Raw genomic sequence first — 15,260 nt, 5'->3', positions numbered from 1 at the left:
TACATAGATTGCATAATTTGTCAAATAAGAAAAGATGGAGAAATGACCTAGCTAAGGGGTACATTTAACTAGTGATTTCGCTTCTTAGGGTATTCCCTATTTAACATTTGTTGTGTTACATTGCCACGGAAACACAAAGAGGAGAGTGAGCGAACCAGGGAAATGGTTTTGGGCACTGACAGGTTTTTGGAATTTTATTTTATTTTTCCGAGTGTCCTTTTTCCTGTTATTTCATTTCGCAGAATTTTCTTAGGGTTTCATTTTTTCGGAATTTCTTTTATGAAAATTTTGGGAACAAGAAATGTTCAAACTTCTAAATAATTATTTGTGTTCTCAAAAACTGTTCATGTTTTAACAATCCTCGCATTCGAATTATATTTTAAAATTTTGTAATTTAGAAAATGTTCAGTTTTTTAAAAATGTTACACTTTAAAAAATGGTGACTTTTCAAAATCAACTGGAAAAAGTTTTTGTGTTGTAACAATTGTTCATGTTTTCAAAAAAGGTTTACCTTTCCAAAACAAAAATCACATTTTCAAAAATTATTTACCTTTCCAAAACAAAAATACTGTTTTAAAAAAGTTCATTTTATTTTTATTTTTACTTTCCAAATTTGTTTTTTGTGTTTTCAAGACATTTTCACAATTTTAGATATTGTTCACATTTTCAAAAACTATTTATGGCTTAAAAAAACTTCTTCAAATAAAATACACTTTTTGAAAATAATATTTTCCGTGTATTCAAAAAAAGTCGAATGAAGAAAACATCATAGTGCTCGAGCCGCTGCTATACCGGCTCACTACAGTAACCTGACTCACTAAATGGACATGCCATGTCAGGGGAGCCCTTGCGAAATGCCGCCAATTTGATGCAGAACGCGTCGTATGGGAGCCCCCGCCCCTATGAGAACAAGTGTTTAGGTAATTTAGAGAGTAAATTGGCACAAGCTTCTACTGATCTAGCTTATATTGGCTTAAAATATACAGATCCGACCCGCTTCAAATGGCAATTGTGTAACAGGCCATGATAAACACTGATGGGCCAAGTGACACATAGCAAGGTGCTTATGTTCCTATTTTAGTCTTTATATCCCCCCCTCCCCCCCACACACACACTCCCTAAAAAAAGTTGTCAGTCTTTATATTATCAGGTGTTCGAAGTTGAATTCTTACATTACACTGGATATCTGGATGCATGTGCACAAAATAGTACTTTGTTCATAGTGATATCACTCGGAAATACTATGTTCACAAGTGTTGTTTCACCATGAAGGGCAAACCGAGGACGACATTGTTTGAAAGCACTTGAATGATGGGGTCTATTCGGCGTCCATCGCCTATACGACTCAATTCCTTGGCATGACCCACTACTCCATGGACGACATGGCTTCAAAAGTTTGGGCCCCTCCAAAAGACAATTTCTTTGCTTGGTTGGCATTGCAAGGTTGGATTTGGACTGCCGATCGGTTGGAAAGGCGTGGGTGAACAAATTGCGGTATTTGCCCTCTTTGTAAAAGGGAGCAAGAAAGAGGGGCTTGTGTATTCTTCAAGTGTGCTAGACCCTTAGACTTTGGAGATTGGTCATCTGGAAGCTAGGCCTTGTACACATGGATACATCCACTTGGCATTTGGAGGGCTCCTTCAAGGATGAGTGGCACAAGAGAACAAGCATGCAAAACCCCAACAAACGACCCATGGCCTCCCTCACCATACTTGTCGTTTGGAAAATTGAAAAGAGAGAACTCATGTGTCTTTTCCCTGCTGCCAATCTTGTTAAACACCATCTTTGATGAAGAAAAACTATGGGTCACCACGGGTGCTAAGAAACTAGGAAAAATTGTATTGTGTGAGTAATCGTCATGTGGCGTTTTGAGGGGCACATGTAAAACTGTATTCTCTACTTAAGTAACAGACAAGGCAAAGCGCTTATAGAAGAAAAATAAATGGAGGAACTCAAATGTCGATGCCCGGAATGAGATTCCCTGACGTACTTCGATCTACTGCCGAGGGACGTCGTTCGCGTGTCACCGTTCGCTAGCGATCCGACAGGAGCAGGTGGAAACCAGGAAAACAGAGCTCATGGTCGGCCCACGAGAATGATCCAGCCCAGTCCAATGGAACGGGAGAGGGAAAACTGCGCCAGACCAGGGAAAAGGGCGCGAGAACAAAGAAACGGCGCCAAACTGACGGGAAAAGGGCGCGTTCCACGAAGGAAACGAAGAGAATAATGAAGAGAAGACTGCAGGGAAGAATGGATAGCAGAATGAAGGGAAGAATGAAGATAAGAATGAAGTGAAGAAACAAAAGAAGCATGAAGGGAAGAAAAAGAAGAAGAATGATGGAAAGAAAACAGAGAAGAATGAAGAGCCAAGTATTCTAGCGCGTGCATATTTGAGTACGAAGCATCATCGAGTTTGAACAAAAATTTGACCTCATGAGAGAAAAGGTGAACAAACAAACTTGGTTGGATAGTATATACAAGGTGAAAGAAAAATGGGCTGAATGTTATATGAAGGATGTCTTCACATTAGGAATGAGAAGTACACAATTGAATGAGAGTTTGAACAATGACTTGAAAATCCATTTCAAATTTGATTTTGATATCATTCGGTTCTTTAAGCATTTTGAAAGGGTGGTGCAAGGAAAAAGGAATAGTGAGCTGGACTCGGAATTTGATTCTAGGAAGAAGTTGCCTAAACTATGTATGAGGAGACCACAACCAATGTTGGTGTAAGCTAGCAAGCTATATACGCATGTTATATTTGAAGCTTTTCAAGGTGAATTTGAAAGATCCTTGGCAGCTTGCACAAAGGCTTTGGATGGTAATAATGAATATCTAGTAGGAGATTTCATCTAGTAGGAGATTTCACCTACGAGGAGGAGTATAAAGTTACCGGTGATCCTTTGAAGGAAACAGCTGTGTGCAGCTGCCGGCAATTTGATAGAATTGGGATATTGTGTGCCCATGCTCTTAAGGTTCTTGATTTGATGAATATCAAGTCACTACCACCACAATATGTGCTAAAGCGATGGACTAGGGAAGCAAGGAGTGGAACTATAAAAGATAACATGGGAAGAAATGTAATGGAAAATCCAAAGATGGCTGCAATGCTTAGCTACAGATTTGTGTCTCACAAATTCCACAATTTAGCACATCGAGCGACTAACTTTCCAGAAGCAACCACGTTAGTAGACAACACACTTGACATCCTTTCCACAAGCACTTCTGGGGATGCACGTATCGGCACATATTTCAATGGTATGTTGCTAAATAGTCACGTTTCCAATGGTATAATTGTTTCCATTATTTATGAGAACTCACCAGATTTCTTTTCCTACAATATGCAAGAGCTTGGTGAAGGGGCATGTAATGCTGGTGCACAAGTACAAGCACATATCATAGATGATAGTGTTTCTGGGGACAAAGGGGCATATAGTACTGATTACAATGCCAATTTTAGCTACACTCAATTGCTGATGGTAATACTAATCATATAATCTCTTTAGAAATCGGGATATGATAATGTGAAAAAGAACTTACATTTTTACTTAATTTACAGGAACCAATCACAGATGATGTTTTTACTAGGTTATGGTGATGTACTTTGTTCTTGGAATTGGAAGCCATGTGCTCTAACTTGAGTGATCCTAAAGAAGCAAGCAACCGGAACAATTTCCATTATGGAATGTCAAGTGTTTAGTTTGGGCCGTAATTCACTTTATTCAAGTTTAGTTGATCCCTTTTGTCCGATGCACTATATTACAATGAATTTTAATTTAGTGTTATGAATCAGTGTCCTTTAGTTAATTTATTTAATCTCTTTTCTCTCTTGCACTATATTACAATGGTTTCATTAATTTGCTGTCAATATTCAATTTAGTCGGTTCAGTTTGATAGTTTAATTGATCTCCTTTGCCACATGCTTACAATAATTCTATTTCACCAATATGCTCACAATTGCACAACATCAATGATATGCTCTCAAATTTTGTTATCCATTTATTCAAAATATTAAAAGGAGCACTACTCTTTCTGATAATACACAATCTAAGATCAATTTGACTTGTAGTTTCCTCACATAATACAAATTAAGTGACTAAAACTGAAACTCCACTTCAGGCTCTTGCTGCTCAACTACTGCCTGCCTCCTTCAGATTCAGTTTCCAAACTGAACTGAACTGAACTTCAGGCTCTGGCTGGCTCCTGCTGCAGCTACTTGATGCCTCCTCCAGCGTTGCACCGCAGGGCGCGTCGCACTCCAGGCTTGTGTTGGTCGGCCTTCATCTGCGTCTGCATGCGCTCAGCAACGCGGCGCTCACTTGCGCCTCCCGCAGCGGCGGCGAGCCCGACGGCGTGGTGCAGCCATGCGGTGGTGGCGGCCATGGCGTTGCCAGTCGCTCGCCCTCTTAGTGACGCGGACGGCGGCGGCCACCGCACTCCGGCGCTGGTGCGGAAATGGCAGCGGCGGACGCCCAATCACCCGCGGCGGCGCTAGGTTTAGGCAGGGTCATGGCGATGGCGAGCGAACGAGACGGGGAGTAAAGGGGTGGGTGTTTTTTCTTGAAGATGGGCCGCATCTCTTCTGGGTTGATGGCTGTTCGCTGCTTCTCGGCTCTGTTTCCCTGGTTTTTACCTGCTACCGTCGGATGGCTAGCGAACGGTAACACACGAACGACGTCCCTCGGCAGTAGATCGAAGTACGTCAGAGGATCTCGTCCCCGATGCCCGTAGCCATGTTAAGTTGGCTCTTTCTTCCCCTAAAAAAAAAGGTTGGCTCATTCTTATTTTATTTTATTTTGAGCTGCAGTTGGTTCTTTCTTTTAAGTCTACTCTTCATGTTTGGCGGTTGCTGCAGGCCTGCAGCAACCTAGTCCTGTCCAAGATCATCAGGTACTACTGTACTCCTACACAACCTTCAGAAACGTACTAGTATCTCCTATGATTCAGTTGCTCTTTATGAACAGCTGGTTTTCCTTGAGGCTGCCTGTGGCGTGCAGCACCATGGTCTCGATCGTGATCCCCGGACCGAAAGCCATCATCACACCCCACTCGCCCACCTCCTCTCCCCTCGCCCTACGCCGGCGCAGCTCGTCGAGCACGAAGATCACTGTCGCACCACTCATGTTCCCGTACTCGCGCAGCACCCGTCGGCTCGCCGCCAGCTTCTCGACGTCCAGCCCGAGCAGTTCCTCGACGTGGTCCAAAATCGCACGGCCACCAGGGTGGATAGCCCAGAAGAGATCGTTCCACGTAGCACTGATCCCAATGGACTCGAACGCGTCGATCAGACAGCGCTCGACGTTGCTCTTCAGCAGCTTCGGCACCCCGACGGAGACGTGGAAGTCGAGGCCGCCTTTCATGAGCCGCATGGTGATCTCGTCCTCGGTCTCCGGTATCGTCGTCTGCGTGGCGAAAACCATCTCGAACAGCGGGCGCTCGATCCAGTCGACCGGGTCGGCGCCGATGATGACGGCGCCCGCGCCGTCGCTGAATATGCCGTGGCCGAGGATGGTGTCGAGACGGCCCTCCTGGGGCCCGTAGAACGCGATGAGGGTGAGCTCGGAGCAGGCCACGAGGACGCGCGCGCCGCGGTTGTTCTCGGCGAGCTCCTTGGCGAGCTGCAGCGCCCTGCCGCCGCCGGAGCAGCCGTTGAGGCTGAGGATGGTGCGGGACACGGTGGGGCGGAGGCCGAGAAGCGACGCCAGGTGGAGGTCGCCGCTGGGGGCCTTCCAGGCGGAGTAGGTGCTGAAGACGAGGTGGGTGACGTCGGCGGCCGGGCGCCCCCACTCGGCGATGGCCTTGGCGGCCGCCGACGCCGCGAGCGCGGGCACCGCCGAGGACGCCATGTCTATCCGCGCGTCGAGGGTCGGCAGGGCGCGGTCACTGAAGTCCGGGTGCGCGCCGAGGAGCTCCTCGTCGAGGTGCCCGTAGCGCCTCTCGATGCCCGAGTTCTTACCTGGACAGGAGAACATTTTATATAGTAGCTTCACCGCAAATATGCATGCATTTGGAAATTGGAAACGTAAGCCGATACGTGTATAGGTTACTACTAGGTTAGGTTTACGCTGCAGGTGCAGGGCATGCATGGTCTTACAGATTCTCTTGAGCCTGTCCTTGAGGTCGGCGTGGTGCTCGCTGTTGGTGACGCGGAAGTAATAGTCGGCGTAGTCGTCCTGGAGCATGGAGCTCGCCGGGTTCGCCGTGCCTATTGCGAGCACGGCCGCCGGGCCGTCCGAGCGCTGCGCGTGACGGATCTGCTGGACGGTTGCCATGGACGTTCGTACGTCGATCGCTGCACGCGGAGTACTACGGCTAGCTGGCTGTCTCGTTGGCTTTCTAGACTTGCTTATTGTTTATTGAAGGCTCGATCAGGTCTTATAGTATAAGACAACTGCCCGCATGTCTAACACTGACCTTCACAGTTTGGACCTGTTTAGTTGCCAGCATACATCGACCAGGCCCGCGCGGGAAGAATCCGGCCTGTTTGGTTGCATGTATATACGGTTGGCCGTGAATAACACGAAACTTAAAGCACTTTTGGGCCTGGCTCCCTGAAAACACTCAGATCGGCAGTTTCTTGCGAGGCAGGCCGAGGCGAGCGCAAGCGAGCAGGCTCTTGCACGAGTGAAGACGCGAGGGATGCGTGGTGATTAGGTGAGGTCTTCTTCAACCTCAAGTAAGCTTCTATCTAATCTCCTCTCTTACTTGTCCTTCTGATCTATACAACCGTGCTTCGTTTCGAGGTAAGCTCTACACGAAAAAGATGCACTTTGATGCTACGGTTCCATTCAGGCGACCGGTTCGTAGTTTCGTCGGCCGTATGTTCTTAATTTCGTGTTCCCGTTTGAAGCTATTCTGGATGAATTTTGTCATATTCGTCATGCACGATCGATCATTTGAAATTTTATTTGACCAGCAACCTAATCTCGCAGTTCCTCGCAACATTCATGTTGTAAGTTTTTGGTTCTGACGATCGTAGCTTCTTCTCTCTTTGAACAACAGTTTACTGCACTGACGCTGCCATGTCGAGCTCCTCTGTCCTCTGCTCAGAGCCCTTCTATTCGTCCCTCTCGACGTCGAAGCTCTTTCCCTTGATCTCCTTGTCCACGTCCTACTACACTAGAGTCGTTTCGGGCGTCGCTCATCTCGGCCTACTCTCTGTTGTCCTCCTACCGCACTGATGATGCAATGGCGCGCACACTGCTTTCTTGTGTCCTCTGCCTCTATGCACACTGCAGTTCACCGCGCCGCCGACGGGGTCGATCATCTTGGCCTCCTCTCTCTCGCCCTATTACACTGGAGTCGTTTCCGGCGTCGATCATCTCGGCCTCCTCTCTCGTCCACTGCACTGATGATACCATGGCGTGAGCACTGCATTCTCCTCCTTTGTCGACTATCTTTGTGCGAGCACCGCAACTAGTTCACCGACGGTGTCGCTCGCCGTGCCGCCGACGGGGTCGCTCGCCCACGAATCCATGCTTGTCATGTCGGACACGACGCCACGGGCACTATCCACCGCAGTTGTCATGGTCCGGCGCACACTGTGTTTCTTCCCCCTTCCTCTGCTAGCTCTTAACCCTGTGTGCTAAGTGCAAGTGCTAGATCTTAATCATACCTTATGCGTGCAACCAAACACCGTGTCCATGTGCCGCTTGGGCCAATGCTGACAACCAAACAAAGTGCACTTGCGTATTACCTAATGCAGGGATCTTAGATGCAGGCAACCAAACAACTTGTAGATGGCGCATTAGGGCATGCTTTTTGCTCAACCAGGCTGGATGGAGAAGTGTATGCCATGCAGGTACTGTTCACAACTTGAACCAAACACGCCCTTTGTGCATGGACATGAATATAAGAGCCGACCATCCAATCCTTTCTCCTAAAGGTTTGTCTCTGTTTTTCTCTTCTCAAATCATAATTATAGAAAATAGCACGGTTCATCCACAAAAAACATGTAAATATATCTAGTGCAACAATGGTTCAAATGTAAGTATTACATTCGAGATAACCCGATGTTCAACATGTTTTTCGAATCTATTGATTCCAAATTCGAGGATACCCAAGTCAGAATCTGCATAGGTCGTCCCAGGCACTGTGCCCCTTGAACTTCATGCAACAATGCATTAACATAAATGGCCTGCCCTCTGTCCTATAATACAACACGGCAGCGTGTTCGTACTATACAATGTGAGTATTATCAAGTTGCGACATGAGTTAATCAAATTGACCAACATGTGAAGCAACAAGAAGCAAAAAAGTTAAGACCTCAATGGTTGCGAGACCGGTGGCCACCTTCTCTCCATTTGTGCAATCGCATTGCAAAACTTCATGACAGAGTTGGACATGGTATACCATCAATGGGCTAGTGACTTCACATTGAAATCATGGATCACATGCAAGTCATAGGGTGTGAAATACTTTTGCTCATGAATGAATCATGCATGTTTTGTCAAAAGGTCGAGCCCCCTTGCCTCGTACCTACAAAGCGACCTTTCAAACATCGTGCAACAACTAATCCTCCACCATCGAGTACCTCGTCGTCGTGCTTATTTTAGGAACAACAAGAAGTTCAACAAAAAACTTGGTGGCATTTGTCCGAACACAGCTCGGGCGTAGTGTCTGCTATGGACGGCGTCGGTAGGGGGGGCCGAGGGTACCTGGCTGTAGACAGAGCCTAGGTGGACGATGGTGTTGTCCAGGGCGGGCGCGTGGGTGGGGGCTGTGAACGTCCGACAATGTCTGGGAGGCATACAGAGAGGTATAACGACAACGTCGGACGAGAAGGATGCGAAAGCAGGGCAAAGGGGGGCATGGGCGGGGTGAAAGAAAAATAGCCCCGATGCGGGGTTTGAGTGGGTCGAGGGTGTTGAAGTCCTACATGGCGGTGGTTCAAAGTCCCATGAAGCTCCCCCAATTTGGCCCGGTTTACAAAAATTCGGTCAAGTGGACGTGTTCATGAACAAATTGGCGTCCATGTTAGACGATAAGCTATGTCGGATGTATAAGCACGTTTTGAGGTCCTCGTCGGAGATGCCCTGAGTAGAACATTTGATATATATTGTTGGACAAGCGAACATGGCTCAACCTTCCGATAGAAAGAGCGACATGGTGCTAACTTTTGCGTGGGATCGTGGAAATCAATGCACCCGCCTGTCACCCCACATGGGGTTGATCCAACTTTTGCTAAGGGCATATCCAATGCTGACTCTCAAATCGGACACTACGTCCGTCCATGAATCGAGAGGGGCCAGTTTGTAGAAACGGAGGTGGGAGCCGACGGCTATCCAACCACAACTGCAAATGTCCGGTTACATTTCAGAAGAAATTTAACGAAAAACAACAAATTTGATGCATATTTAAAAGAACCAGACGAAATTCATTCATACTTGGGTAATTCTTACATAAAACTAGAAGTTTTTCATCTAAATCAGAGCAAATTCATTATATTTTGACATATTTGAAGTTTTGAACTTAATCGTACTCTAAAGTTGGTCTAAATGATCGCTGGCGCCCATTCCCCATGTACGGTCGGCCATGAGTGTCGGGTACTGGAGCTATTCGCCTCTGCAGCTTGCTTTCGGTTAATCGGCCGACAGTGAAGAGCCCACCAAGCTTGGCTTGAATGGAATGGGAGGAGTGGTGGTCATCTTGGGACCCGAGCGCTGACATCCTCTCATGCTCTACTCTTCCTCGCTGCCGGTGGCACCCGCGGATGTATTGGCTTCGTCGTCGTGGCGGCGGGGTGCGGCCGAGGCAGAGCTCATGACGTCGTCCTTGTCCACTGCTTCGTTATTTCCTTGAAGGCGGCTTCTAACCGCGACGGATGTCGTGGAAGGAGCGGTAGGAGTCGAGAAGTTCCTCCTGCTCGTCCGTGTCCACATCCAATGCAATAGCCGTGTCGGCGGCAAGTTGCTCATCCACGCGCTGGTGGTCATTGAGGAGGCGAAGGTTGTAGGCCTAGTCGGCCTGTACCTGCCGGAACACGGCCTCCCACTCGGCTAACACCATCTCGGTGTAGTGCGCATGGGCCTCGCCCATGGTGATGCCACCATGGGCCAGCGAGGACGGTGGTGCCGACTCATCGCATGCCGCCTTTTTCATTGGGCCGTCTGCAATACTGGTCTTCGGTGAGCTTGTCTGTCTGTCGGCCTGCCAAGTGGCTGCAATGGCGGCGATCTACTTCTTCTGCTCGGACAAGAGGCTGTCCCAGACGGCCTTGGAGCTCGAGGAGTCCATGGAGGGTGTGGTGCTGAGAGGAAAAAGGGGCCAGAGGAGGTTGGATGCGGCTATGGCCGAGCGTGGAGTTTAAATAGCGGGCGAATGGATGGGCAAGCGGCGAGGTGATTAGTGGTGGGCGGCAGACAGACGGACGGGTGGCGTCGGAGGAGGTTCCTCGGCATCCGCACATGTTTAATGCAGGGAGGAGGATGGACGGGTTGTCGTACGCGGAGCTATCACATTCAACAGGAAGCGGCGCATCCGGCTCTCTTGGCCGGCACGTTGCTTCAATGCCCGAATGACTTGAGAGGTCGCGTCTGCTTTGGGCCGGCATGAATGCGGCACTGGTGTTCTAGAGCAGCGCTAACCGCTTCAGGTGGAAAAGGGCGCGGGAGATGGTTTGAGTGGGCCAGGGATGTCGGACGCTTGCGTGGCCACAGTCCCGATGCCCACAGAGCTCCCCCTCCCACTCCTCCGGTTTGCTTCCGGTTTGAGGAAAGAATAACGTTCGGACCGCCAAAAGGACCAATAGAGAACCGCATTGGATGACAAAATACGTCTGAACCGCGTGGTCTGGACGATTTGATAGTCGACATTGGAATACCCTAATGGTAGCTATTGTGCGATTGGAATTAGACAAATTAGGTGAGTATACTACCTAAAATTCTTCAGTAAAGTCCATAGTAAAGTGACTACACAGAACACAGTACTCTACACGGCCATCCCCGTTTTCGTGGGAGTGGTGAACTCATGTTGTCCACAACGACTGCTATTTTGGGCACCTATGTATTAATCTATATCTACTAATAAAAGAAGGTGATATTTTTGATATACTATTTTACATGTAATTCTGTGATGTTTCGCTAATCAACCTGCAATTCAGTTTTAAAATGCTAGATTTTTTGCTTTTGCAAAAAAACCTCTGATGTTTTTGGTAATTGACCCACGTTAATATTTTGCTTTTGCACGAGAACCCATGATATTTTGTTTAATCAACCCCGCAGTATATATCAAATGCTTTAAAAAAAATATTCATATCTTTTAAACCCTAACTTCAAATTTAACATGTCATATATGAAATTTGATTAAAAAATATGTACAAACTAAATATGATGATATGTTACCTGTTAACCATTTTTTAAATGCTATTTAGAGTGCAACCTTAATCAATATCACATGGTCCCTCTTTCTTTCACACAACCGCCCATTTAGATTAGAAATGAACACCTCAGCAAAACTAAGATTGGAGACAAAAGAAACGAGCTATAACCACGCATGCACGTCTTGCCAAAACCTCACAGAAAAAGCAGGCTTCTCATATTATGCCGAGAGAGATGTCTTATGATTGAAAACATTCAAACTCGTTGTGGTTGTGTGAGCACTAAGGCCATCGTCAGCGAGGGTGATAAGGAGGATATATAAATCGCAACACATATGAGATGCCACGAACTGAAATAAAAGACGCGGACCTATTAAGATCTTGAGTTATGATCATTGAGTTGGAGAAGTGTGGTATCGTCCTTTGCATTGCAGGGGTTCTTTTGCTAGTTTTTTCAATTGGCTTTGCCTTATCCAGAAATAAGAATAGAAGCTCTCCTTCCGGCTCCTCAGTGATTTGGGCTTCCTGGCCGTTGGATCGGGTGGCTTGATCGGATCTGGGCCGTCGGATCGACCCCTGGAACGACCTCGTCCGTCGGATAAAAAAAAGTTACTGCTGGAATGAATAGTTACTCCCCGACCGTGCCACCGCGCGTAAATAGCCTGCCCCGCCGGGGGCATTTTTGTAATTTCACTCGCACGGGTATAAAAGGGCCGGCTCCCATGGAGACAGCCCTAAACGGCTCCCCTCCCCCTGCCGCGCGCCTCCTCTCCCCCTCTCTCTCGTTCCCCTCCGTCCCGCGCACCTCCTCTCCTCCCGCTTCGCCGCCGCCTCCTCTCCCCTCCCGCGCTTGCCTCCCTGCCCTGCCCCTCTCCTCCCACCTCGCTGCCACCTCCTCTCCCCTCCCGCGCCCGCCTCCCTGCCCTGCCGCCGGCGCCGCCGCCGCCGCTCGCCCGGGCAGGCCCATGGCTGGATGAGACGAGGGAGGGAGCCTATCTCGCCTCTTCGTCCTCCCATTCGCCACACCCATGTTCCCCACACTCGCCGCCGCCACCACTCTTCGTCCCTCGTGCTCCGCCTCCTCCCCTCTCCTCCCCTCCCGTCACTTCGTCCCTGGTGCTCCGCCTCCTCCCATCCCCTCCCGTTGCCCGAATCACCCTGAGGAATGACGGGGCAAGAATAGAGATGGAGACGGCGGCTGGATCTGAAGATGGTGGGCGGCGACCACTCCCGTGAGGCCCGACGGCGAGCAGCTCCTCCTGCTGAGCCCCGAGGGGGTGGGGAGAAGCACTGTACCCTCCTCCCCCGACGACCCGGCCCCCAAACCACTCCACTACGGCGTCCCGACTCGTGCCTCGACGCCCTGCTCGGTGCCTACACCAGGTTCTCCATCCAACTCCATGGCTGGCAGCAAGGGGCTGGCCGACGTGGTGCTCGGTGAGGTTGAGGACGCCGCGTACTGCCTTCCACCTCGCGTCTGCCCCGCCACCACCCACTGGAAAGATGCCCCAGCCACTCCTCTTAATCCTCCACCACGTTGCCGTCACCGGGAGGAGGTGCTCATTGCCTTCGGGAACCACCATGGCCAACAGATCTATTGCTGCGTTCGTCGATCTGTACGTGATTGTTTTGAACTGTCTTAGTTCTGGTTAACTGCAGCTCATCCATGGTTGTACCTAATTATCCCCTTTTTTCCCTTGCAGGTTGGTCCGCTGTCTATAGGTGCTTGTTGTTCTGCCCAGTTCGTCGTGTTCGGTCTTCGGCTACCTCTTTGCAGGTTGACCCGTTCTCTCCCTCTCATCTCTGCTTTTCAGGCCTAGGCTTACATTTTTTGCGGCCATGTATTTACCTTCAATTCCTGTATGAAGCTGCTGTTAGATTGTGTTTGGACAATGTATGATGTGCTTTTTGTCCTCTTATTCGTAGAAGCCTAGCACCTAAATTATTATTCCCTGCTTGTATTATTGTGCTTGCTTGGCATTTGGAAATGGGGATTTTTGTCACTTCTCTAGATCCTGGTAGGACCTATGCTTTCTTGTACCTTTCTGCTGTGTCCTAGAAGTAGCCTAATGATTTGTTTGTTGGAAGTGATCCCATGTGTCGCGCTGGTGGGGCTACCAAACTAACCAATATCGTTCTAGATATGATTTATAGAAAGTGTTCATTGGCCTATAGGTGAAGTAGTATGCTGTCAGGAAGATATTCACTTGCCTTAAGCACCTAATGTTACTGAAATCTATATATATTCACAGCTATATATATTGTCATCACCTAGCTATACACAGGTGCTGAAAGCTATATATATTGCTATCTACAGACTGTGTATCATAAATTTTTGTTTTACATAGATTTTTCGTTTCCTGATGTTAGGTCAGATGGTTCAATTGATATTTCAGTTTTAGGAGCAATTGCTCTCAGCTTCTTCCAAGTTGAATTTGTCTAAAAAGCGAGTGCCATGTTTCTCAGATGGCCACTAGAAAATGTTTTCTCTGCAATCCCAATTGTTGTTGGTTTTATTCTTCCTGATTCTTTCAGAATTTATTCTTAAGGTAGTTAATTGTTTTCTTGTTGCTACGTTTTGGTCAGGATGGCCTGCCACCTCTCTTGCTGTCTAGGTCACCGCGACGCTCAGTGGTGCCAAGCTCCAGTTGGGGATGGTAGTCCGTGGGCAAGGCAGGGCATCAATGCCGTCGACCTCTCCGCCCCACGCCACCTGAGAGGTATTTGGATCCTTACCTCACGAGGATGTGGTGTCCTTTAACTTGTGGTTGCCTCTGAGACGCTAAGAGATGATGCAACTGATTAAACTAATCAAGGCACCAAAATTTTGACCATAGATCATCTCTATTTCTAAATTACAAAGTACCTCGCCTGGATCCGGAGGTGAAGTTACAGTGAACTCATGTAGTCAAGGTACGAACCCTACCCCTCTCCCTCCCGACGGAGCTCTCCTCACGCCTTTTGTGTTTCCCTTGCTCGGACATCGCTTGATTTTTGGAGCATCAAGGAACTTGTGTGATTCTTGGCAGAGACCTAAGTCTGTAAGGAATATCAGTGATGATGATTTCTCTTGCCTTATGTAAATATATTCAGTTAGTTCATCTGAGACCATTACAATTTGCAAATTGTGGGAGTGAAATTGATGGCTTCAATCTTTAATTAGTTTGCATTTTCCCCTTAATTTAAATCTTAGATACATTGCTTTGGATCTACCATGTTTACTTTGATTATATGAGATGCGTCTTTGCCATTTTTTAATCTATTCCCAGGTAAAAAATGTTGATGTCAATGTATATGAACATATTTCTACCTACCAACCTACCATGTAGTCAAAAGGCTACAATCCCTTGAATGATTGTAGGGATGTAAATTCTCTGAAGCTTACTGTTTGCATTTGACACCCAATGTTTGTTCTTGTGTCCATATTGTTTGCTTACATACTTATAATCAAGCTTTGGCTCGATCCTCTTTACGATGAGAAATAATCCGACAATACATGAAAGTGCATCTTGATTCTAGAATAGAAGAAAATAGGTGTATGTGTGTAGGCCTACTGAATACTTACGGTTGTTGGCTTGTCCTTTATCTATGTATGTTTGCAGTGCTAGAACAAGTATGTTCAGTGACCATTTAGAACATATTTTTAAAATATTATGTAAGTACTCCTTCAAATTATTGTGATATTGTATTGCTCTTTAGTCTAATATAAATTATGTAATGTGGTGCTCCACCTCCTTTTCTCTTCTTGCCAGGACATATACTCTGTTGGATTGCTCAGGCAGGCAACGCGCGCCACATCTATTCACAGATTTGCTCTGCTGCTTTGTAGCCTGGCTAATTCTGTACTCTTCATCGTCCTCATGGCATCTGTAACCTCCATTGTGAATCTTCTCTTTATCTTAAGGTTGTACTCATTGTGCTAGAATGATCAGATGATATAGTA

At 47.5% G+C, this 15,260-nt stretch overlaps 1 protein-coding gene across 1 annotated transcript; it reads right to left on the bottom strand.

The window, feature by feature from the left end:
* Window positions 1–4,943: 4,943 nt before the first annotated feature.
* On the bottom strand, window positions 4,944–12,284 carry LOC119310160 (bisdemethoxycurcumin synthase-like). The gene is made up of 3 exons (XM_037585995.1): window positions 12,242–12,284; window positions 6,095–6,271; window positions 4,944–5,956 (listed from the first exon to the last, which is right to left on the bottom strand). The coding sequence occupies exons 1-3, from the start codon at window positions 12,282–12,284 to the stop codon at window positions 4,944–4,946; spliced, it is 1,233 nt and encodes a 410-aa protein (XP_037441892.1).
* Window positions 12,285–15,260: the final 2,976 nt, after the last annotated feature.

The sequence above is a fragment of the Triticum dicoccoides genome, chromosome 5B, assembly GCF_002162155.2.
Source record: "Triticum dicoccoides isolate Atlit2015 ecotype Zavitan chromosome 5B, WEW_v2.0, whole genome shotgun sequence".
In the NCBI taxonomy this organism is placed as follows: domain Eukaryota; kingdom Viridiplantae; phylum Streptophyta; class Magnoliopsida; order Poales; family Poaceae; genus Triticum; species Triticum dicoccoides.
The sequence above is the reverse complement of the archived record's forward strand: the minus strand, read 5'-3'. Positions and strand labels throughout refer to the sequence as shown.